Genomic DNA, 26,045 nt, shown 5'->3' with positions numbered 1-26,045 from the left:
TGCAACTAACCATAGGCAAAACTGCTATACAACTGGTAGCATGTTACAGACCACCCTCCCAATCTCAAGAACTCCACTCAGCCTTCCTGAAGACATTGGAGGATATGAATGTATCACAAAATACCATCATACTGGGAAACTTCAACTACCCAAACATAGATTGGGTACATTATTCTAGCCCTAATACCCTAGCCCAAAGGTTCCTGGAATTCATAAATTCAAATGCACTGGAACAATTAGTCACCTCTCCCACTAGGGCAGATAATATACTAGACCTGATCATCACAAACATGGGGACAAAATGCTCCACACCGGAAGTATACCCCTCACTAGTGAGATCTGACCACAAACTAATCACCCTGGATATACATATCCCACCTCAACCCCCAGCACAAAAGACCACAGTGAAAAACTTCTCAAAAGCAGACTTCACTCTTCTTAAGACTGAGATGGTATCCTTTAAGCCCACTGTGCCAGTGGATACCACATCCCACAATGCCGAATCCTTCACAAATGCTTTCTATGGACATCTCCAAGAATGCATGGATCATGCAATCCCAAACAAATCCAAGTCCCTCTCCACCAAAGGTAAACATCCTGTCTGGTGGACCTCAGCCATAAACAAATTGTATAACAAAAGAAGGAAGCTACTGCACGTCGGAGCAAAATCCCATGAAGGGAAGACATCTTTGATCAACATTAGCAAAAAACTACGTTCTGTCATAAAAACATCCAAGGCCAACTTTGAGAGAAAAATCGCTAAGGACACTAAAGATAACCACAAAGCCTTCTTCAGCTATGTTAGAAACATGGGCGGAAACCCTCAGATATGCTCAGAGTTGGTTCACAACAATAAAAAATACACTGAACCCACAGATATTGCCAACATTCTGGCTGACAGGTTCAGTGCAAATTTCTCCCCTCCTTCACCCCCAAAAGAAGAAATACTTATCCCAGCTGAATGTAATCTCCCGGTCATCTCAGATGTCCAAGTGAGAACTGCCCTAAACAAAGCAAAAAACACAGCATCAATGGGACCTGACGGTATCCCGGGTTGCGTGAACTCCAAGAGGAGCTAAACCCACACATAAAAATGCTATTTAACCTTAGCCTTACTTCGAGATATGTACCTGAACACTGGCGTACAGCAACATTGGCCCACTCCACAAGGGGGGTGCCTCTACAGACCCTGGAAACTGCCGCCCCATAAGCTTAACCAGCCTGGTCTGCAAAGCTATGGAAAGAATCATTATGGAACTCAAACAGAGACATAGGGGACCTACAGACACTTGACCCCACCCAGTTCGGCTTTGTAAAGGGCAGATCCTGCCTTTTAAACCTGGTTGACTTTTTCGAAACAGTCACTAGAGCCATTGACGAGGGCAAAGCAGTCCATACAGCATACCTGGACTTGGCCAAGGCCTTCGACACAATACCCCACTCAGGCATCATGGGCATGCCTTCATTGAAGGATGAACGTCGAGCTAGCACCTCGGCATTCATGAAAATCTACTGCCAATCATTAGCAGACCAGAGTTCTGCTGTGGCGACCCCTAACCGGGAAAAGCTGAAAGACAACTTCTTTCTTTTAACAGTATACCTTTCCTCACTGTTATGTCATTGTGTGTTATGTGGTTCATTTCATGATTTCATGCTGTTGGAAAAAGTCTAAGCAAAGTTCAAGTGTTTGGATTTATTGTGGAATTTATTTGGTGTGCTGTACTTTGTTGTGACATATAGTCCTTCCAGTTATTCCGGCAACTGAACTACTTGCATTTGGTTTCATAGCCAAATTCCTTAATAATAAAGATAACGGTTTTCGGATAAGACATTAAGATCTCTTATTGGTGACATGAGAATAATTGCACTAGTTCTAGAATTTCACGGGTACAGACACAGCAAGAACTGGTAGCATACTGCTTTAATTACTCTTTTTTTGGATTTACTACTGTTGGGTGACGACTGTATAATTTAAATCAACAGAAAAGGGAAGTTGCATTTGTTTAAGTCGGGCAGTTTATGCTTTTTCAGTAGTCATCTGCTTGGACAATTCATTAGCAGAACAAGCATTTTGTATATTTATGTTTTTCATGTTTACATCAACCAATTGATCCTGTTATTCAACTTCTAAAAGTTGTGTATGTATGTGAAGTACATTTCGTTTTGGTTGGTTTACTCCCTTCCAGCCTATGGCACTTCACCAAAAGTTATATCCCCTGACAGTTTTGAATCATACAACTGGCAGACGAGTTTTGGATGGACTACTGCGGAGCATTCATTAAAGTTTGAATAACTTTCCATAACTGTTGGCCAATGTAAGTTTAATACAATTTAAATCTAAATGTTTTTTGCCTGCCATCTTCCAATTGTTTTCAGGATGTTTTGACCGTAATAGTGACAGATTATTGGCTAGTTTGGTTTGGTGTCCCGCATCTTCGCAATAGCCATATATCAATTCTGCTAACTTTGACTTTTTCTTTATGGGTATCATATTCCATCATTTAGTACCAACAGTCATCATAATGATTTATTGGATCTTGCAGCAGTTGGACTATTTTTGTAATGTTGTTCCATGGGCATTTTACAGTGAGAAGATATTTAGATTCTTTGAAGGTATACAAACCAAATGGTTTACTCTGACGTTATACTGGTCTAGTCTATGAATCAACACATTATTTGGATTGCGTTGTCAACACCTGAAGTTTTATTTATTTTTGGACTTTCAGTGGATATTATGTTTAAGCATTTATAAAACTGTTTATGTTTTTTGAATACGTCCTGTTGATTAATTTCTAGAACTTTTATACAATATTTTTTGATACCTTACTCTGTTTAGGATATAGATTACAGTTATATTTTGTGTTTTTGATATAATTACGCATTTTTTATCATGGCTCTCATCCAAATTGTTAAAGGTTTAGCTGGAGATAAAGATGATGTTGCTGTTTCTGAGACATCTCAGGGAACTCGTTTTCAAACATCTAATATATCTGGTGCCCCTTTTTGTGCCGATATTTTTCACCAAATTTCCATTACAATGAAGTAATTAAGGTGCAATGTATGGCACCTTAGATTATTTAAAGCTTATCATAGTAAAGGCATTACTCCCAATGGGCTTAGGGTGCGCATACAACCCAATGTTAAAGGGAAGGTTAAGGCCTTACATCAGGATTAGCAAAGAGCACAACTAACAGCTTCAATGTTATTTGTTACGAGTTTAATATTGTTCTACAAATGAAAAATAGACTATTTGATTGATATATATCGACTTTATGTAATTTGCCTAAACCATATGAACGAAACACTTACAGGCAACTCTTTTTACAGTTAACCAAGGATCTCATCTTGATGGAGTAGGAACTAAAGTCCCATACGCATAAAACATTTCAATGGGACATTAGAGGGGTTATGAACACAGGAAACAGTTTCAAATTCAAAAGGCTATCAAATTTCTAGACAAAAAGAACACCCTGGAGTTCCTTTAAAAAAGAAAAAGGAAAAAGTCAATACTGAAATCCAGTGGACAAACATACTTCAGCAGATGGTTTTTCATTGGGTCTATATTATAATAGCGAAACTCCCTTTAAGCAATCACGAAAACACAGACATGTATTGTGTGAAACGCGAATATGCCAAACGTACTAAACCGCGAAATACAAAAAGTCGAATCCCCATAGTCGGCCAAGTCCACCTCCCACTACATACCGCCTACCCAAACAAAATAAACCACATACACTAACTAAAACCTTACTTCTAACCCTTAAGTAAAGCACCAAAACCTTACGTCTAACCCTACACTAAACCTTACATACATTACTAATCTATGCACTTACCTTAACCCGCACCCTAACCCTAAGGTCCATAGCTATCGCACATTTACCTTACAGAGCTGTACCGCAGACTGGCCAACCATGACACGACTTTTTGGTTTTCGTGGTTTAGTACACGTTCGACAATCGCGTTTCAAGAAATACGTGTCGGTGTTTTCGCGTTCGCTTAAAAGGATTTTTGGTATTATAATATAGACCCTTTTTTCATCTGCCTGACACCAAGGGAGATGATTCTCCTGGATCAGCCAGGGGTAAAAATAACAAAACTGCCCCTTTAGAATAAGCAGAAGGGCTGGATGTAAGCACCGTAAGCAGGGTCTCCACACTAGAGACACTATTATAGTTGATGGTGCCCAAGTACGAACTTTTCAAAATGTGCACAATATTTCTGCTACACAGTTGCCTGTTACTGAAAATGATTTGTTGAATAAAGGTTTGGGATTTATTCCCAGTTATTTAGTTTCGGAAGAAACTTTTGTTCAGGACATCATTTCTTTCTGCAGAAATGCTGAGTTTAAAGTAATTTTTTTATAAGTTTAATGTTGAACAAGACACTGTGGGGTTTAAGTTTAGACGAATAAGTATGTGGAGGTGTTTCAGCAACAAGTGATTCATGAACTACATTTTTCTTACAAGTCTTAAGAAAATGAAGAATAATTTAACTAAGAAACAATACAAGGCCCTTAAATCATTGAGTAACAAATACTTAGTCATCAATACTGCTGGCAAAATGGGTTCTGTGGTAGTTTGGGACTGGTCCATGTACTTCTCTGAGATCAAAAACATTTAATGGACTAACGGTTTTATCAAAAGATGTTTTTGGATCCCACCCTTAAAATTTAAATTTGAAATTGATAAATTTCTGGAATTGGCCTTACAGGAAGGCATTAACAAGGACACTATCATTTGACAGTTCCAGATCCCTGTAAACAATATTTTTATCTATTACCAAAAAATCCATAAGGATTTATGGCAACCGCCCGGTCGACTTATAGTTTCAGGGAGGGAATCATTAACTCAGCCATTACCATCCTTTTTATCTCAATACCTCAAGCCACTGCTTAGCTTAGTGAGATCACAGATCCAAGATATGATGGATTTTCTTATACAGGATACGGAACTTGAAAAAAGATGGTATCTTTGCACATTAGATTTTACGGCCCTATACACTCATTCCACACTGGGCGGGTTTGTTGACCTTGGAGTATTGGTTAAACCAGGCTTCTATTTACAGTCCTGGTTTTAATACCTTTTTTGCTTTATTAAACTGAACATGTTCCAACCAAAAATGTTTTTTTAACTTCAAGAATAAATGTTATTTGCAGTTGAAAGGTACAGCCATAGGGACCTCTTTTGCTCCCATTTACACAGACTTATTTATGAGCTACAATGAAGAACAAATTACTTATGATAACCATAATATATACCTGGATTCATTAAACATATGGCACGGGTATTTGGATGATTGTTGGCTTGTGTGGAGATGAGATTTGGAGTATTTATAGGAGTTTGTGGAATATCAATTAAAACAAGTAGAGGACAAATTTCACCTTAAATTTTCAGCAAACCAGAATTGTGTTTCTGGATGTGAGGGTACCTGTGAGGAGGATAGCACTTAGTATCATATATAGAAAACATCCACATAACACTTAAATGCAAACAGTTGCGATCTTCCTCATGTCATAAAAAATATTTCCATCTCTCAATTTTTCAGGTTACACAGGATTTGCTCTTCAGAGCAAGATTTGTCAACCCAGAATAAAGACCTGATTATGAGGTTTAACAGGGGTTATAATCACACCCAGGTGGTTAAAACTTCTAGATCAGTTAATTCCATGGATTCGTCCCAGTTGTTACATTACAAGACAAAACATAACATACTCAAACAACCTTTGAGATTATTTACCAATTAGGGAAGTACAATTTTTTTCCTAATTTGTTACAAAAACATTGCATTTTATTAGCAAATGAGTGTTTAAATAATTTATTACCATCAATATGTTTATTTTCATACAGGAAGGGTAAAACCTTAGGTACCTGGTATAATCATTACAAGAAACTGTCTTCAATTCAAACATATACCAAACCACTATTGAGGATCACACCTCATCAGGTTGTCACCCTTATGGAAACTGCAGTTTTTGCAGGAATGTACGTAAAACCAAAAGTTTCACTAACAAAAATATTTGTTGTTTTTTTACACTAAAGTTTTTGGTAAATAATACTGACTGGGTTATTTTTTTAGTGACGTGTAGTTGCTCGGCATTTTATATTGGACAAACCTCCAGTCCCTTTAAAATCAGAATTTTTGAACACCTCGGTGATACAAGATGCAGGCATAGTTCAAATGCTTTATTTAAACACTCAGTCAGCCAAGTTCAATTTTGTAATTGCTGACAGAATAATTCTGGATAGAAGTGACAAAAGTGGATGGCAAAATTTATTAAAAAATAAGAGAGAAAATGTGCAGTATTAAATCGGGGGGGGGGGGGGTTGTTCTCTCCTGGACTTAATGAACATTTGTAGTTAACCAATCATAGTTCCCTTTCTTTTAAGGAGGGATTTGTTTTGAACACTGATGAAGGCTCAAGGCCAAAAACAGTTGGTTTTTGGTTGGTTTAAATTTATTTTTAAACTGGCTCATGGGCAGAGTGCTGGCTGTTGTTAGATTTGAAGGCTAGTAACAATGCCAGTAAAACTACAGTCCACAAAAGTTACTTTTTTTGACAGAAAACCCCACTGTAAAAAGCACTTTCAAACAGTACGACAGCCCCACAACCTTAAAATAAACAATTTCTCCACAGAAAATAAATAGTTTCAGTTAAGACAACACTACGTTAAAACTGACACATTCAATGAGTGATCCGTTTAAGTGTTTGCTACAGTCTCTAAACAATCCTTTACAATAAAACACTCCTAGCTTTAAAATAACCTTCCTGAAGAGAACATAAAACATCGCCAAAAAGAAACTGAATTTTTTTCCCCAAAGGGGACTTGTCTGCCCGGCTAACTTAAGTACAAGCTGATCATCGATCCTCAAAAGCCTCATAAGAACATACTCTGGCAGCAGAAAAGCTCTGAAAGGCTCCACACCCAAACTTCTCTTTTGGTCAACTCAGCTCAACCTACTTGATAGTGTAGGCACATGCAAGGTGCCCTGAATCTTTGGAAGCTGTCTGGCTATTATACCCATGGCAGAATATAACCCATACAGCTAAAACTACCTGCAGGAGTTATCAATATGAAGAATATCTTGGGTTGATTTCATTGCTGTTTCCAGACTGATCACGAAACCCAGTGCCTGAAGTAGTCATGGTAAATTTGAGATGGGTCATGAGTACCCACTGGGAAGGAGGTTGTATTAGCCAGTCATCCAAACAGAGAAAATATAGTTGTTTAAGAACTTACCACAACAGTAGATGTCCTACTGATCACTGTTGCAGTACTCAACATAAGAATGTGTCCGCTGACTTCCAGCCAGGGGACGAAAGCTTTACCTTGCCAAGGCATACATTTGACATGTGACCTCTGCTCAGGGTACATATGTGGACTTGCAAAGCAAACATCTAAAATAAATCTGCTTACCATAAACCACACAAAACACTCATTTGTTGTCTTAAATGTATTCTGCCTTGCACTAAACCACACTCAATGTGCTCCAAATTCATTTTGGAGACTTGGCAACAAGCCCCCCCCCCCCCCCCCTGCTCTGCGAATCCAGAGTTCTGGCTTAAATTTTTCATATACTCCTGCACATCAAATTTTTCTAATTCCAAGCTATGACTGATTTCTACCTCATTACCAGGAAAGCATTTTGGAAAAATAAAAAAAAAAAAACACTTTTTGCTGGAAACATCTTTATATCAGGAATCACTACCTCATCAAGCTGTTACCTTATACTACCATATTAATGCTGCCTGTCAGGAAAGGGCAATGTGTAGCTACTGCTATTTATCTGACCGGTCTACTATCACTGCTAAACAGTTCTTGTACTTGAGAATTTTCCAAGCTGCACCACCAGCAAATGTAGTCTTGCTTAGCAAGAACATCATTCCTTTCATGAGACAGTGAAATGAACCAGTATGATAACACTGTTGTGTTTTACTCGATGCTTAAATTTACACATTTCAAGATGTATTATGCAAGCACTGCTCAACACTACACAATAGCTATTGATGAAATGGTACTTAACTGAAGACATGTAAAGGATACAAGTAGTGTACAAGATTTCTTATTTACTGCAGCAATATGCTACAGCCACTTAAAAATGCATCACTATGGAGATTCATATTATGGATGCATGTTTAATAAAATCAGTTTTCCTACATTTGTAGAAATGCAAGAAGAGCAAGACAAACAAGTTTAATTTACAGATTTCTCCTCTTTTGCATGCAACTCCACAATCTGTTCCCATACAAAATTACAGACATCTTTCACTTAAACTGTGCTGACAGCAATACGTTTTTTTTTTTTTGGGGGGGGGGGTCTCCCCAGTTGTGGGACCACAGAAATGGTACATAACTGGACTGCTTTCCTTTACCATGCCCGGTTGAAGCTTCTACTGAAGCTTGTAGAAAAGACAGATGAGGCTCCGCTGCCCAAACAAACTGTAATATAAGTAAAACAATCACCAATCTCTCCTCTTTTAAGTGGGCCTAGCACCCTCTAATTATCCAGGTTATATCTTGTACATCAATTTGTTAATACAGTGAAAAGCAGAGGATTAAGAGGATTGCTAGTCCCATTTAAGTACAAATCATACTACTGCTACTATTCCTCCACTTACTGAGTGCTTGTGATTTGAGTTGGACAAGATCTGGCGTATTCTTATAATAGTAGCCATAAACACTTTCCATAACTTACATCAGAAAAATACTTCACTTTTTCTTTTACATAATATCTTTATAAGATAATATCCCTACCAGCAGGCTTGAGTCTGTAAGGCAAGTACAATCAACTACTACAATTATATTAATTACATCTTGACAACAGAAAGCAAAGCTAAAAATATCAGTGTTTATGAAACACCTTTTACTGGGAATCCACCCTAGGACTCATTAAGACACAGTGACAGTTCATAAAAGCTTATAATGACCTTAACCCAGAAAGTACAGTTGTGTACACTTACCATAAATGTAGATGTTAAGAGTGTAATCACTGTTGCAGTCATTACATATGGGTAATCTGCTGGCTGGTTGCCCTCAGTTGGCCTGATTAACAAAGTGTTGGGTCCTGCGTCAGCTGCTGTCCCTTTTTCCATGACGTCAGGTCGTCGGGGGTATGGAACATGCAGCTGATGCCATTACATCAGGTTTTTCTTGCCCCAGATGTCAGATGCCCCCCAAATGGGGAGCAAATAAAATTAAAAAACACAAAAATATACCTCCAACCAAAAGCAAATACACCAAAAAGGCTTTTAAGCATAGTAAAAGAAGGTAGCAGTATAGTCAGAGAAAAACAGGGGGCTGGAGGGAGGGTAACCAGGACTGCAACAGTGAATACACTCAAAAATCTACATTTATGATAAAAGTGTACACAACTGTATTATGTTCTTCACGCTTCACTTTTGCAGTCATTACATTTGGGTAGATTCCCAAAGCTATGGTTGGGAGGAGGAATTTATACAGCCTTAGGACCAGCTATAAAGCCCTGCAAGACAGCAGTGGCAAAGCCAGTTCTGGATTTAGAGAAAATTGGTAAATGATAATGCTTGGTGAAAGTATGTACAGAACTCCAGGTAGCAGCTTCTAGAATATCCCTGGTAGGAACACCATTGAGAAAGGCTGCAGAAGTAGAAGCAGCCCTGGTGGAATGAGATCTGATCCCCTGGGGGATAGATTTTCCATGGTGCTTATAGCAGAAATTAATGCAATGGCTTATCCATTTAGAAATGGTTTGTTTTGAAATAGCCTTCCCCTCTGCCCCAGCAGCAAATGCTACTAGCAATTATTCAGATTTTCTTTGAAATTTAGTTCTGTCCAAGTAGAATCTAAGTTGTCTGTGCACGTCCAAGGAATGCAGAATCCATTCCCCTTTGTTCTGTGGATTGGGAAAGAAGGTTGGCAAATGAATGGACTGATTAAAAGCCACAGTGGAAACCACCTTGGGCATGAAGGATGGACTGGTCCTCAAAAATACCCTGTCCGCATGAAAGATGTTGAAAAGCTCCACTGTCATAAGGGACTGTACTTCAAACATCCTTCTAGCTGAAATGACTGCAAAACGGAAGGCTGTTTTCCAAGAAATAAATTTTACGTCTGCAGTAGCAGCTGGCTCGAAAGAGGTAGAGTGAGTTTCTCCAAAACAAAGTTACGGTCCCAAGCAAGGGTAGGAGCTCTCCTGGGTGGTCTCAAGTTCGTTGCCCTCGGAGATACTGACTGAGCAGGGGATGAGATAAGAGGGGTGGTTCTGTGTTATAGTGAGCTGAAATAGCTGAAGCATGGATTTTAATAGAGGAAAAAAGACAGGCCCTTATAAAGCATCTCAATTAAGTATTGCAAAATCTGAGGTAAATTGGGCACTGCTGTGCTCATCTCTAAAGATTGGTTCCAAGCACAGAATTTTTTCCGTTTGTCAGCATAAGATTTTCTAGTACTAGGTCTTCTCGCCTCCAAAATGACATCCATCACTGGTTTGCTGAGGGATGCAAAGGATGAATTTAAGTGATTAGCCAAGCTGCAAGGTTCAATGCTGGAAGGTGAAGGTGCTGAATTTGATTCTCATGCTGACACAGCAAAGAAGTTATTTGTGACACACTGCACAGGAGTGGGTACCAGTGTTGGCGTGGCCAGTCTGGAGCAATCAAAATCATTCTTGGTTTGTCCTGTTACTGTAAACAGAACTTTGCAGAGTAGAGGCAGAGGGGGAAAGGCATAGACTGATAGGTTTTTCCAGCTGAAGGACAGAGCATCCACTTTCCAGGCTCTTTTGTGGGGAGTCCTTGTGCAAAATTTGCCCAACTGGCAGTTCTGGGGGGATGCAAATAGATCTAAGTCTGGGCTCCCCCATTTGCTGGTCAACATGTTGAAAATCCATGGTTCCAGTTTCCACTCGTGTGGGTCCATGAGGGTTCTGCTTAGTCCGCCTGCCAGTGTATTCAATTTTCCTAGCAGGAATTGAGCTTGTAGGTGCACTTTGTAGCTCAAGGCCGTGTTCCACAATGCCATGGCTAGTCTGCAGAGGGGGTAGGAATGTGTACCCCCACCTGCTTATGTACCACATAACCGTAGTGTTGTCAGTCTTTACCATTAGTTGACCTGGAAGAATGCAGTCCTTGAAAGCTGTCAGAGCATTCTGCACAGCTAACATTTCTTTTTGATTAATATGGTGCATTTGATTTGGGTTCCATTTACCCTGAATGCACTTCCCTGCCAGGTGAGCCCCCCCCCCATGAATAGTCTGATGCATCTGTAGTTAGGGTTTGGGCAGCAGGGGGTAGTGTGAATGGCAGTCCCTTGTTTTGGTGGCAGGCCTCTGCTCACCATAGGAACTCTAGTCATAGGCAAGGTACGATAGGAATCATTGTTTCCAGGCTCTGACAATGCTGACTCCATAGACTTTTTAAGTACCACTGTAGTTTCCTCATATGCAGTCTTGCATATGGAATTAGAAGAATGCAGAAGGCCATGAACCCCAAGGCTTGCAATATTTGTCTTGCAGATAAGCAGGGTTTTTGTGGCCACTTGTTTGAAGTAAGTTATCAAATGAATTTGCTTCTCTGGCGTGAGGAAAGCCACCTGGGCAGTTGTATTCAAGCTTGTATCCAGGAATGTAATCTGTTGACAGGGTACCAGTTGTGATTTCTTTTCGTTTATGGCGTACCCCAGGCAAGTTAAAACCTTTTTTAGAAGAATGCACTGGTTTTCTGCCTGAATTAGACAATCGTCCAGGTATGGATATATTTGAATATTTCTTTGCCTACAAAATGCAGTTACTGGAGCCAGGCACTTTGTGAATACCCTGGGGACAGTACACAAGCCAAAGGGCAGTGCAGAGAACTGATAATGCAAGTAGCCTGCTTTGAAGCGTAGGTACCTTCTGCAAGATTCCCTGATTGGGATGTGCAGGTATGCTTCTTTTAAATCTAGAGTTGCCAACCAGGCATCTTTGCCTAGCATAGGAAGTAACTGAAGAGTCAGCTTCTTGAATTTCGGAATGTCCAGAAAGGTGTTTAGAGTAGACAGGTCCAGAATTGGACAACATGATTTATCTTTTCTGGGTACCAGGAAGAGCATGGAAAAGAAAAATTGTCCCTTTTCCTGTTCTGGTACCGACTGGATAGCCCCCATGTTTAAGAGGGAAAGTAATTGTTTTTGAGCCTCTGCCCACTGATTTAGGGGCAGGTCTGGCCACCCGTTTGGTGTTGGCAACGTGTGGAAATGAAATTTGTATCACTCGGACACTATATTTAAAACCCATGTGCCCTGGGTTATGAGTTCCCAGTTTTTTGCATGAAGAGCAATCTTTCCCCCAAAGTAAGTGCTTGGTAATTTTAAAGGAAAGTCATTGAGACTGTTTACTATAAGGGGGTGTCTTAATTTCCAGATTTGGAAGTGGAGGCCCCCCATTGCTTAGTTCCGAGAGTCCCCTGGGTCTGAAACCTGGTGCTTTTGGTGTGCCTGGGTTTGGCTTGAGAGGATCTGGAAGGAGCTGGAAAGGACCAATTCTTAGTAGGCCAGTGCCTACTAAATCTTGGAGGTTGCATTTGTAAGAAATATTTTACAGTTTGCATAGATTTAGGTTTATCTTCCATCTTTTTTAAAACTTCTTCAGCCTTATTGCCAAACAGGCGGTCCTGACTTAAAGGAGCATCCAACAATTTCGCTTTAACATAATCAGGCAGACATTGCTCCTTAAGCCAAGCATGCCTTCTAAGCACAGACCCAGTAACAGCAGCCCTGCAAGAGGCCTCTAAAGAATCAAAACCACATTGCAAAGTATGTTTTGTTCAGCAGAATGCAATAAATCCTGTAAATCACAGTCAGAAATAATCATTTTCTGTTTAAGCAGTCCAATAATATGCTGTTGATATTTTAACATATGAAATTGGCAGTTTAAAGCCCTGATTGCCAAGGTTGCAGAAGTATAAACCTTTTTACACATCTATCCAGCACCCTGGAGTCTCTATCAGAAGGGGTAAGATTTTTAGCAGTAGAATCCTTAATGCCCTTAAGCCCCTGTGAAATGGTTTCAGGATCTGCAACAGGATTTTTGAAAAGGAACTTGTGGGACTCAGGAACCCTGTAGTATCCGTCAGGTTTACTAGGAGCTGGAGGCAGGGAATCAGGGGCCATACTGGATTCCGAAAACAAGTCATCAACAATCTCTAGTACAGGAGGTAAAGCCAAATAAGAAGTTATGTACTCACCATAACGTTCCATCTGAGTAGATTAACTTCATTTGTCAGCAACCTGTGGGTATCGGATCAGACTTCGGTTCCGAGCCGGCAGTTTTCAACAGCTTAGATCCGAGCTCCTAGCTCCTCCCTCTACCCATAAACCCCTGCCAACCCTGACTGACTTCAGATCAAGTTTGCCCCCAAGCAGCAACTGCTACAGATTTACCAATTTCAAATGTCATCTCTGTATACAGCAAAAGTGAATGATGGAAGGTCAGGGGGAAGGAGGGGGGATGGTTGCTGACAAATGAAGTTTATCTACTCAGATGGAACGTTATGGTGAGTACATAACTTATTAATCTGAAGTTGTTAACTTCATTTGTGCAGTAACCGGTGGGACAGAGTCCCCAGCTACCTGAATCTTGGGCGGCCATCATGGAAGGATGTTCCGGAGCACTGCAGAGCCAAAGGATGCTCTCCCTCTGGAGAGAATATCTAGCTTATAATGGTTGATAAAGGTATGAGATGAGGCCCAAGTGGCGGCCGAACAAATATCTAAAGGAACCCTGGATCTAAAAGCAGCAGAGGTAGACATAGATCGGGTAGAGTGGGCATGGACTCCCTGAGGTGCAGGCCTACCAGAACTTTCATAAGCCAAAAGAATACATTGCGAGATCCATCGAGACAGCGTAACTTTGGATACCGATTTACCCAAATTCTTTTTGGCAAAGGAGACTAACAACTGGTCCGATTCCCTATGACCAGATGTCCTGTGAATATAGAATCGAAGTTGTTTATGCACATCCGAGTGTAATTTGTATTCTCCTTTGCTGTGATAGTTGGGAAAGAAGACTGGCAGATTAATAGACTGGTTGATATTAGATTCAGAAGCAACCTTAGTGAGAAAGGAGGGATTGGTCCTGAGGTAGACTCTATCCTTGTGGAAGGTTAGATACGGGGGTTTGACACAAAGGGCCTGAATTTCAGAAACTCTTCTGGCAGAGGTGATGGAGACGAGAAAGGCCGTCTTCCAAGACAAATACTTGAGTTCCACTGAAGCTGCAGGCTCAAAGGGGGGAGCTGTCAAAGCCTGAAGCACTAACGACAAATCCCACGGAGGTACCACTTCCTTTACCGGAGGTCTGAGCAGGAAGGTGCCCTTCAGGAAGGTCTTGCACAGCTTTGAAGTGATCAAGGGACGCAGATCATGTCCGACATGGTAGTGAGAGATAGCTGCTAGTTGAACCTTGACAGTGGAACAGCTAGCTCCCTGGTGAAATAATCCTGATAAGAAGTCTAGCACCACAGGTAAAGGAGCTGTGAAGGGATCCAAGTTTTGACATTCTGCCCAGATAGAGAAACGTCTCCATTTGCTACTGTAAACCTTCCTAGTAGAAGGCTTATGGGCTGCAACTAGAATAGCTTTGACTGGGGAAGAGATGCCGGGAGTCCTGGCTAGGAGTGGAACTGGAGCAGCCAAGCTGTGAGCTTGAGCCTGTCCAGGTTCAGGGTTGGGAGACCCAGGGGGTGGGAGATCAGATCCGGGAGGCGATCTAGAATCCAAGGAGGATTCACCCGATGAGACCAAAGGTAAGGAAACCAGGTCTGACGAGGCCAGAATGGGGCAATGAGGATAATCCAGCTCCCCAACCGACTGGCTTTCTGTAGAAACTTTAGCATCAGGGGGAGAGGTGGATAAGCATAAAGCAGAGCGAGAGGCCAAACATGCACCAGAGCATCTCTCGGGGATTCTCCGACTTGGGGAATTAAAGCGAAATAGCTGTTGCATTTGGTGTTTGAGGGAGAGGCGAGAAGATCGCAACAGGGCTGCCCCCCATTTGGCAAAAATCTGATTCGCTAAGTGCGGATTGAGAGACCACTCTTAGGGGGAAAGGATGGTGCGACTGAGTTTGTCCGCCAGGTTGTTGGACCATCCCGGAATGTGCGTTGCAATGAGAAAACGGTTGGTGGAGATCGCCCATTTCCACACTCTCATGGCCTCTCGACAGAGCGGGAAAGACTTGGTTCCCCCTTGTTTGTTGATGTACCAGACAACCGACATGTTGTCCGTCTGGATCGCAATTGTCCCTACAGGAAGAAGGTCCTGAAGTGCTTGCAACGCTAACAGCACTGCCCTCATCTCTAGGACATTGATATGCAAAGAGGTCTCCGTATCATTCCACGTGCCTTGGACAGTCCTGCCCGAAGAGTGCCCCCCCCCCTCCCCGAGGTGAGAGGCGTCCATGGTCAGGGGAGGGGCCATACAGAAAGGGCGTCCCGTGTGGAGATTCGGAGATTGCAGCCACCACACGAGAGCCCTCTTGCAAGCCCTGCTGAGGGAAATGGGATGACTCAGAGGGTAGTGAAGAAAAGACCACTGGGCTTGGAGGGTCCACTGTAAGACCCTCATGTTGAGATGTGCCATAGGTAACAAGTTGATTGCCGCTGCCATCAAGCCTAGAGCCCTCAGGACCAACTCCGCTGGAGATGATGATAGAAGGATGGCCCGCACATGAAACCTCAGGGTTCGAAGTCTCTCTGGGGTTAAGAAGGCTACAAGATTGATTGTGTTTAACCTGGCCCCGATGAAATCTATGACTCGGGTCGGGGTGAGAGCAGATCTGTCTATATTTATTGTAATCCCTAGCCAGGGAGCAAGGCGAAGAAAATGATCCCTGGCTGTACAGAGTAGATGCCTTGTCGAGGCGGTCAGGAGCCAGTCGTCCAGGTACGGAAAAAACTGTATTCCCTGGAGCCTCAGGTGGGCTGCTATCACTGCTAACACTTTGGTAAACACCCTGGGGGCTGAGGTGAGACCAAAGGGGAGAGCCCTGAATTGGTAATGACTGGCCCCTAGCCGGAAGCGGAGAAACCTCCTGGATCATCTGTCCATTAGAATATGATAGTACGCATCCTTGAGGTCTATCGAGCACATCCAATCGTTCTCCCGTAATAGGGGGAGAATAGATTGAAGAGTGACCATCCGGAACTTTTCTTTTGTTACTGAAAGGTTCAAAAGGGAGAGATCGAGGATTGGCCTCAAGTCCCCAGTCTTTTTTGGCACCAGAAAGAACCTGGAGTAAAAACCCGATCCGAGCTGGTCTGGGGGGACGTGTTGGATGGCTCTTTTTTCTAGGAGCTGCCGGATTTCCGCAGCTGCAACCTCCCTTTGATCGGGTGGGACATCGGGGAGGTGTTTGGGGAAGAGAAGAGGGCAAGAGAAGGGGATCTGGTAACCTCTGGATATGATGCAAAGCACCCAGCGGTCTGTCGTGATGGACTCCCAAGCTTACAGGTGCCTCAAGAAACACCCCCGACTGCCTCCAGAGTGGAGCAGTCGCGCAACCCTTCAGGGCTGTTGCGTGGGCAGATCAGAGAAAGGTTCTCTGAACCCAAAGTTCTTCGGGCCCCCTCTGCCTCTAGGGGGGTGTCCTCCCTGTCCTCCTCTGCTGCGGAAGGACTGGGGGTCCGGAGCGGACTGGGGGTCCGGAGCGGACTGGGATTGTTGCGACTTCCGGAACCACATCTTCTTCTGTCCCTTTTGGTTCTTGGAGAAGGACCTCTGGGGAGCAGAGAAGCGGACTCAGACGGCAGACAATGTCTTCCCGTCCTTTTCGCTCTGGACCAAGGTGTCGCGAACGGTCTTCCCAAATAGGGCAGAACCATCAAAAGGGGCATTTGCGAAAGACACCTTGAAGGGTTCTGCGAAATCACAATGGCGGAGCCAGGCCAGACGCCTCATGACGAGACCTGCTCCGCTGGCTCTAGCGGCTCCTTCCGTGGCATGGGATAGTAGCCGCATAGAGGTATTGGAAATGGACCCAAGAGTGGCCATATGGGTGGAGTACAACTGTTTGTCCTCCGCCGACATGGACTCTGGAGGCAATGCAGCATATTCTTTAATAAGATCCCGCTGCAGCCGAATGACGTGTGCCATGTAGTTCAGTGACCTCACCGAGAAGGACGCTGAACCAAACACCCGCTTCCCTAAGCGGTCCATTGCTCGGGACTCCTTGCCGGGGGGGGGGGGGTGGACCGAGGGGCTCTCCTGAGCTAGTTCCCTCTTAGTGGCCGCTGCCATCAACATGGCATCTACGGGGGGACCCTTGCTCCAGTGGGGCCTGTCGGCAGGGGGACGGAGGATCCTGTCAGGGTGTTTCAGGACTGGCTCCACAGTGTCCGGCTCCTTCCACACCCTGGTGGTAATCAGGTCCACCAGGGGGTCGGCCGGAGGGGACACACAAGAGGTAGAAGGGCCTGCATCAAATGCCTCCAGGAACAGGGCTTCCTCCAAGGTCGGCTTTGGGGCAGACCACCCCCCTCTGATCCTAAGCATTTCCATGATGTCCCCAAAGGGGACATCCTCGGGGGGGTGACCTTGGGGGAGCCTTCCCCCTCCTCCAAATCTGTGTCTTCGGTTAAGGACTCAGGGGAGTCCAAGTGCCTCCTCTTGCACTTCCGCTTGTGGGGGATCTCCTCGGGGGGGGGGGGGGCTGTCCGAGGAGGCCTCACCAGCAACATCCTGTTCCAAGGGAACGACCTGGGACATTGAAGAAGGCTGTCACTGGGGCCGGGTGATGGAAGTCAGACCCAACAGAGAAGGAGTGCAGGACGGAGCTGTGGCAAGGACCGGGGGCCTGGAAGCAGTCGACAGAGCCCTCTCCACCTCGAACGCCAAGGTAGAGCTGCTCTCTCTGGGATCAGAGAGCGGGCCCTCACTCGGATCAGACAGGCGGATCGGTGTCGGCACCGAAGCAATCGGATCCGACGCCCCAGTATGCTCTGACCTGGACAGCGCCGAAGACATACTGAAACCCTCTGATCCAAAGCTCAGCCCTCGGCTCCAAGAGCTCGGATCCAACAAAAATGTACCAGACAGGCTCGAGGGGAGAGTCAGCGCCGAAGTACCCGAGACTATCGGCGCCGACCCACCCCCGGTTCCAAGGTTGCCCAGCTCCGAAGGCTCCAAACCCGGGAAGCGGGATGGAGAAGGAGCTATCGGGGCAAAGAAAGGGGTTGAGCTCCCCTCCCCGGAGGGGGGGAGGCAGGAGCACTCCCATCTGCAGTTGGGCCTGTAGGAATCTTCGCATCATCCGGTCCAAGTCTGCGTCGGAAAGGCTACGCGTAGATCTCGAAGAGGCCACCGAGGCAGGACGGGAGTGCCGCCTCGATGACCTCGAAGGAGATCGGGTCTCCTCCTCCTCAGGACCTGGTGAAAAATAAGGGGACCGGATCCGAGAAGGAGGAGACCAGGAAGCCCTGGAGGGAGAAGACCGCTTAGTCGGGGGAGCCTAAGCGGAGGCCGCAGCCTTCCGCTTGTGGTGCTTCTCCCTCCTGTTGTCTTTCCTGGCCTCTCTCTCCTCCGGGCCTACAGCGGGAGGTTGAGTCCCGGCTGGGGGGAGAGACACAGGAGTGGCCGCCGCCTAAGCCGCGGAGGTAGCCACGGTAGGACCGGAGTCCGAAGCCAAATCTGGGGGCAGGAGCCCCGCCAGGATCAGCTTGGATCTCCAGTCCTTGAGTGCCCTGGGGTTGAATGCCGCGCAGATGGTACACCCAGAGGAAAGGTGTCCAACCCCAAGGCACAAAACACACCAAGTGTGGCCATCAGCCGGTGAAAGCTTATTGCCACACTCTGTGCACTTCGAGAAAATAGGTTTTGGGGCCTCAGACATTTTTAAAACTAAAGAAACACACACGCTAGGCCCCAACACACACACACACAGACCCTAATGAACCAGCGAGGGAGAGGGAGGGAAAAATATATATAAACTAAAGAAGATTTAAGCTAAGGGAAACAGGTATGGGCCTAACACACGGTACTCACACAAAAGTATAGAAAAAAGAAAAAAAAATTTTCTATTTTTTTTTCACAGAAATTCGCTAACGACGGAGCTCGAGAATCCAGCTGCTGACAACAAGCACGGCAAACTAGATCTGAGGTCAGTCAGGGTTGGCAGGGGTTTAAGGGTAGAGGGAGCAGCTAGGAGCTCGGATCTAAACTGTTGAAAACTGCCGGCTCGGATCCGAAGTCGGATCCGATTCCTACAGGTTGCTGCACAAATGAAGTTAACTACTTCAGATGGCCTATGCTGAGGTAGAAGAAGAAAATGCTTAAGCCTCTTTTTTGAATCAGAAAAATCCTGACTTTCCCAGTGGAAAGGCTTCCTTAAGGTATGTAAAGTTTCCCCAAAAGAAAAGTCCTCAGGGGGGGAAGCAGAGGGAATGGAATCCTCTGCATCAGAATCCTCATAAGTAGGTATGGACAAATCCAGGTCATTAGAAGAATCAGAAGAAACAGAGTCCTGATCAGAAGATTCACAGTCATGCCCAGCCATAGGCCTCTTAGAAAGTGGGGAGGGGTGACTACCCCTGATTAGAGTAATTAGATAGTTAGCCATTTTGATCATTTGTTTTTTTAGGCATAGGGGCCTGAACATGTGGCCTGGCTGTTGGTCTTTTAGACATAGATCGGGATTTAGGCCTTAGTATTGAAGGTGGAGTCTGTTTAATATGCAAGTTTGTAGGCCTGAATACACCCTCAGAAGCCGGTGCCTGCACAGCAGCTCCAGACCCATCCAAGGTACAGACATCCGTGGGTTCCATAGGTGAAGTATCTCGCGGCATACCAGACTCTGAATGGGTCTCAGTAGAGGTCTGCGAGTCAGAAGTAGCGGGAATCAGGGGCTGCGAAAGCGCCTCACTGAGTACCGGTGAACTGTCAACTGGCTTAGGAGAAGCGTAGTCGGCAGTTTTGGGCCTTGACGACATGTCTCTGTCTTTATCTTTGCATTTTTTCAAAATACCAGTAGTCTGACGTCTAACAGACGTCATTTCTGGATAATTAAACCGAGAACCGAAATATTTAGACACAAATATGTACCGCCGACAGATAGTGCGCTGATTAAATAAAGCACAAAACTGACAGCAACGTACGTGTGGTCAGGGCCTAGGCAAGGAATACAGAACAAATTAAAATCTTTATGAGGTATTTGCTTTCCACAAGTAATGCAATTATTAACTTTTACTGACATCGGTAAGGAGCAAGAAAAAGTTTCCCCAACAGGGTACTTAGCTTTAAGTTGAAGACTTCGGTTCTGAAACTTGAAAATGAAAATTTCAGTAGTCGGCCGACTGGCACTTGTGAACTGCTTTTGCTTCGGGCACCGCACGGCAAGAAAGACTGATGTAATGGCGTTGACTGCATGTTTTATACCAGACATGACGTCATGGAAGAAGGGACAGCAACCGACGCAGGACCCAAGACTTTGTTAATCAGGCCGACTGAGGGCAACCTGCCAGATTATCCAAATGTAATGACTGCAACAATGAAACACAAAGAACATCATAAACCAGTAAATATGTATACTGTTATTCTGAACAGATACACAAGTGTAGTTTCCTCATTGAACCATGCTGTATTTTATGCATAACCTGCAAAAAAATAACAAATCCTTAATCACAAATACATAAAAAAAAAGAATATAATACATACCAGTTTGTGCCCAGATATTGTTTTTTCAAACTTGCCATCATAAGCTCCCCAAATTTTTATCAGCTTATCAGCAGCTGAAATACAATAGGTAATAAACATGGTTATACACATAAAAATTGTCACCAGTAAACATAACATAAATGCGTAATGAGTGCAACAGTGAAACACAAAAAACATCATAAATGCGTTTACTACAGAAATGGATGGAACACAGCTACTGCTGCAGACAGATAACCTGTCCCTTGGAAAACATATCTGTCTACAGGACCTAAAGTACAGTTGCTCAAGTTTTACTTGCTCATAACAGTAAATGCTCAAATTTCTCACTGCTGAAGTAGCTTATGAGTTGTCTTGCCCAAGACACAGTAAATAGAAGTTATGTCCTTACCATAACGTTCCATGTGGAGTGTTCATCTCGCCTTTGTTCTTACACATGGGTTCGGAGCCAATCCTCGGCTCCGTGTCGGCCGCTTGCAAGCTCTGCATCGAGAAGAAGCTCGAGACAACCTAATACCCACAATCCCCCTCTGCCTTACCTCAGATCTAGTTTGCAAGCAAACCAGCAGTCAGAGAGAGAACACTCATGCCAATATCACATATGCACAGAAACTAAGAGTCTATATATATAAATATATATATATATATATATATATATATATATATATATATATATATATATATATATATATACATACATATACATATACATATACATGTTAACTATATATACAACAACTGCAATGCAGAAGCAGAATGCCCCAGACCAGGCACCAAACTGAACGTTCTTCCTAAGGGTGGGAATGTAAGAACAAAGGCGAGATGAACACTCCACATGGAACGTTATGGTAAGGACATAACTTCTATATTTGATAGTGTTCAATCTCGCCGTTTGTTCTTACACATGGGTAGCGTCCCTAGCTCCTTGTTCCTGAGGAACTCACGGAAGGACGTTCTTGAGCACAGTGGAACCAAAGGTTGCCCTGTCCCTAGAAACCTTGTCTACCTTATAATGAGAAATGAATGTATGTGGTTTAGACCAAGTAGCAGCCGCACAAATAGCGTCTAGTGGTAGGCAAGCTGCATGAGCCAGGGATGTAGACACTGACCTTGTGGAATGTCCTTTGGGTTTGTGCAAAAGAGTTTGATCTGAAGAATCATAGACATAGATGATACAATCAGTTAACCACTTAGAAAGAGTTATTTTAGTAACCGCTACTCCTTTTCTGTTATCAGCAAAGGCTACAAAAAGTTGATCAGATTTCCTGTGATCTTTTGTTCTATCCAAGTAAAACCTTAGTTGTCTGTGGACATCTAATTTGTGCAACATATACTCCATTTTATTGGAGTGATTCTTGAAGAAAGTGGGTAATTCAATGGACTGATTAATATTGTTAATAGAACAAACTTTAGGAAGGATGAATTAGTGCGAAGAGAAACTCTGTCAGAGTGAAAGATCAAATAAGGGTGTTTAATGGAGAGAGCTTGAAGTTCAGATACTCGCCTAGCGGATGTAATGGCTACCAAAAAGAGAGTCTTCCACGACAAAATTTCAATGGGCAAGAGGAGGCTGGTTCAAAGGGGGGCAGCATCAACTTAGATAATAATAAGTTTAGACTCCAAGGGGACGTAGGAGATCTAATTGGTGGTCTAATATGAAAAACCCCTTTTAAAAAGGCTTTACAAAGTCTGTGGGCCATAACAGGAGCCCCACATTCTTCCACATGGAAATTAGAAATGGCAGCCAATTGAGCTCTTAATGTGGCAGGAGAAGCACCCTGATGGAACAAGTCTGTTAAAAACTCTAATATTTTATTCAAAGGAGCTATAACAGGGTCCACTTGCTGTGTATTCGCCCATAATACAAAGCGCTTCCATTTACTAGTATATGTTTTAGTAGTGGAAGCTTTATGAGAAGCCACTAATATATTCTGAACTGCAGGCGAAAGAAGATCAGACCTGGCTAAGTTGGGAATTGGAGCAGCCAAGCTGCTAGATGGAGGGACAAGAGCGAGGGGTGGGGAGCCCCTGACGAGTGAGTCAATAGATCTGGCTCTGGGTCCAGGATCCAGGGTCCCCGAATGCAGTGTGTCATGAGGAAGGGGAACCAAATTTGACGAGACCAGAATGGGGCAATGAGGATTATTGTCCTGTGTAGGTTGTTGGCTTTCTGGAGAAACTTTGAGATCAGGGGGAAGGGAGGAAATGCATACAGGAGACCCGGGGGCCAATCGTGAATCAGTGCGTCCCTGGGGACTTCCCCTGGAAGGGATAATAGGGCAAAGTAGCTCCTGCATTTGGCGTTCATTGGAGACGCAAACAGATCGCAGGAAGGCTGGCCCCCCCTGCGAAAAATCTTTTGCGCAACTGACTGTTTTAGGGACCACTCGTGCGGTAACAGTATTGCTCTGCTCAGCCTGTCGGCTATGACGTTGGATGACCCCGGGATGTGCGTTGCTATCAGAAAGCGACCCGTGGACTCCGCCCATTGCCAGATTCTCATGGCCTCTCTGCATAGCTGATAGGACTTGGTTCCCCCTTGCTTGTTTATGTACCAGACTAACGACATGTTGTCCGTCTGAACTGCAATAGTTCCCAGAGGAAGAAGGGGAGCAAAGTGTTGCAACGCTAGAAACACTGCCCTCAACTCTAGAACATTGATGTGCAGATTGTACTCTAAATTGGTCCATTAAGCCTTGGACTGTCTGTCCCTGAAAGATGCCCCCACCCTATCAGGGAAGCGTCCGAGGTCACCGAAGCTGTCGGCGTGGGTAGCACAAATGGTCTCCCCTTGGAAAGGTTGCAAGTCTGAAGACACCAGTTTAGGTGTGTTTTGCATGTGTTAGTTATAAGAATCTCGTGTGTTAGAGGTAGTTGTTGGAACGACCATTGTGCAAACAGTAGCCATTGTAGGACTCTCATGTGCAGTCTTCCCAAGGGTACTGCAATAAGAGAAGCTGACATGAGTCCCAAAACCTTCAGTACCAGTTTTGCTGGGGATTTCCTGGACAAGAGAAGAAGACGTATGTGAGTCTGAAGTGAAAGTATCCTTTCTGGAGGAAGTCTTAGAATTAACTGATGTGTATCTAATTCCGCTCCTATGAATAAGATACGCTGTGATGGCTGTAGTAAGGATTTTCCGAAGTTTATGGAAATTCCTAGGTGAATACACAGTTGAAGAGTGTAGTCTCTGGCCTGTACTAGTTGACGCTGGGTGGTGGCAGAAAGGAGCCAGTCGTCCAGATACGGAAACACCTGGAATCCTAGGCGTCTCAAGTGAGACGCTACCACTGCCATGCATTTGGTGAAGACCCTGGGCGCTGAGGTCAGACCAAAGGGCAGGGCTCGAAACTGAAAGTGACTGGCACCCAGCCGGAAGCGCAAATGATCTCTGGATGCCCTGGCCATTTTGATGTGGTAGTATGCATCCTTCAGATCTATTGAGCAAATCCAGTCGTCCTTCTGTAAGAATGGAAGGATCGATTGAAGCGTGACCATTCGGAACTTTTCTTTCTTGACGAAGGTATTGAGGTCGCTTAGGTCCAGAATGGGCCTCCAGTCCCCTGTTTTCTTTGGAACTAAAAAGAACCTTGAGTAAGTTCCTGAATCCTCTTTGGTCCGCTGGGACTGGTTGGATGACTCTTTTTCTAGCAGCTTTGAAATTTCTATAGCTGCTGGCTCTCTCAGATGGGGCGGTACATCTGGGAGTCTTTTCTTTGGAATGGGATAGGATAGAAATGGTATATTGTAACCTCTGGTAACCACGCTTTTTACTCACTTGTCTGTAGTTATGTTTTGCCAGGCCTGAGGGTATAAAGCTAAGCGACCCCCGACTGCCTCCAGAGCAGGACAGTCGGGCCTCCTCTCAGAAGTGCTGGAAAGGTTTACCAGGGAGTGTATCCCTGTCACCTTGATTCTGCGGACCCCCTCTGCCACCAGGGCGGCGTCTTCCACCTCTGCCCCCTCCTCTGCCTCTAGAAGGGGCATCACCCTATGTGCCTGGGAAAGATCCTTGGGGTTTTCGAAACCACATTTTTCCACCACGTTGCCCTTTGGGGTACGGGCTGGTTGGGGTGGAAAAACGGACTCCGACAGCAGACAGAGTCTTTCCCTCCTGCTCACACCGGGTAAGGGTCTCCTTTACTTTGGGGCCAAAAAGAGTGGCACCGTCAAACGGGGCGTTAGTAAAGGAAGACTTGAAGGCTTCCGCAAATGAACATAAGCGCATCCAGGATTGTCTGCGAAGAGCAATCGCTGAAGCTGCTGCCCTACTTGAACCTTCGGCTGCGTAAGAGATCAGCCTCATGGACGAGTTCACAATGGATGTAAGGGTATTAAGTTGCGCTGTCACTTTCTCTGAGACAGCAGCATCTGTAGTACCCTGGAGGGTATCTCCCAACTCTTTGACTAGATCCCTCTGTAGTCGTGTAAAGTGGGTCAAATAGTTCAGGGATCGCATGGAAAAAGCCGCTGAACTAAAAATGCGCTTCCCATACCTGTCCATAGTCCTAGAATCTTTATTAGGGGATGGACAGATGAGGAAGATTCCGACATCTCCTTTTTCGTGGCGCTGCCACCACCATAGCGTCCACTGGAACTCCTTTTGTCAAGTAAGTCTTGTCCTGGGGTGCAGTGATATACTTATTAGGCTTCCTAGGGACTGGTTCCACTGTGTCAGGAGCCTCCCGCCCTTCAAGCAATAAGTTCCATTAATTCATCGAAGGGCGGAGTGACCCAGGAGGAGGAAGGGCGAGCACCAAATGCCTTCAGCAAGACTGACTCATCCTCAGAAGGGGGAAGGGACTGCCAGTCACCTCTCTGTTTCAGGATCTCCAATATGTCAGAAAAAGAGACATCTTCTGAAGGTGACTTAGGGGACCCTTCTGACTCATCCAAGTCAGTATCGGATGTCAAAGATTCTTGTGGAGAATCTAAGTGTCTCCTCTTACACAATCTTTTCCTAGGGACTTCTTCATGGGGAGCATCCGAAGAAGCCTCCGAGGAAGAGGGGGCACCCTCCAGGGGTGGCTGAGACACCGGTGCTCGACGCTTGGATGTAGCCATGGGTGCAGAGGAAGATAACGGCCCTTTATGGGGAGGAGAGGTTGCTTCTACTGATGTGGTTGTCTGGGTAGACAACACCTTCCTCATGAGATCGAAGGCCCCCGGGTCCCGAGTCGAAGAATCTCCCAGTTCCGAAGAAATGGGAAGAATCCCCGAGACAGGCACCGAAGGCATCGACCCCGAGGACGGAGCCGAATCGATCCGCGCCAAGGCCCCGAGGGGAAGAGTCGGAACCAAACGCCGGTTCGACTCTCGCCCCGGAACCAAGGACAGATCGTCGGCACCGAGACTCCGGTACGGATCCGGCCAGTCGAGGTGAGAGGAA

At 44.7% G+C, this 26,045-nt stretch overlaps 1 protein-coding gene across 1 annotated transcript in view; it reads right to left on the bottom strand.

The window, feature by feature from the left end:
* The window catches only part of WDR5 (WD repeat domain 5), a 1,892,625-nt gene that overhangs the window by 1,477,572 nt on the left and 389,008 nt on the right, over positions 1 to 26,045 (bottom strand). The window contains exon 5 of the mRNA XM_044058043.1: positions 20,660 to 20,733. Coding sequence (XP_043913978.1) covers positions 20,660 to 20,733 — 74 coding nt within the window. The remainder of the gene's footprint in view (positions 1 to 20,659; positions 20,734 to 26,045) is intronic.

Source organism: Protopterus annectens, chromosome 16.part0 (assembly GCF_019279795.1).
Source record: "Protopterus annectens isolate FY-2018-M chromosome 16.part0, PAN1.0, whole genome shotgun sequence".
Lineage (NCBI taxonomy): Eukaryota > Metazoa > Chordata > Ceratodontiformes > Protopteridae > Protopterus > Protopterus annectens.
The sequence above is the reverse complement of the archived record's forward strand: the minus strand, read 5'-3'. Positions and strand labels throughout refer to the sequence as shown.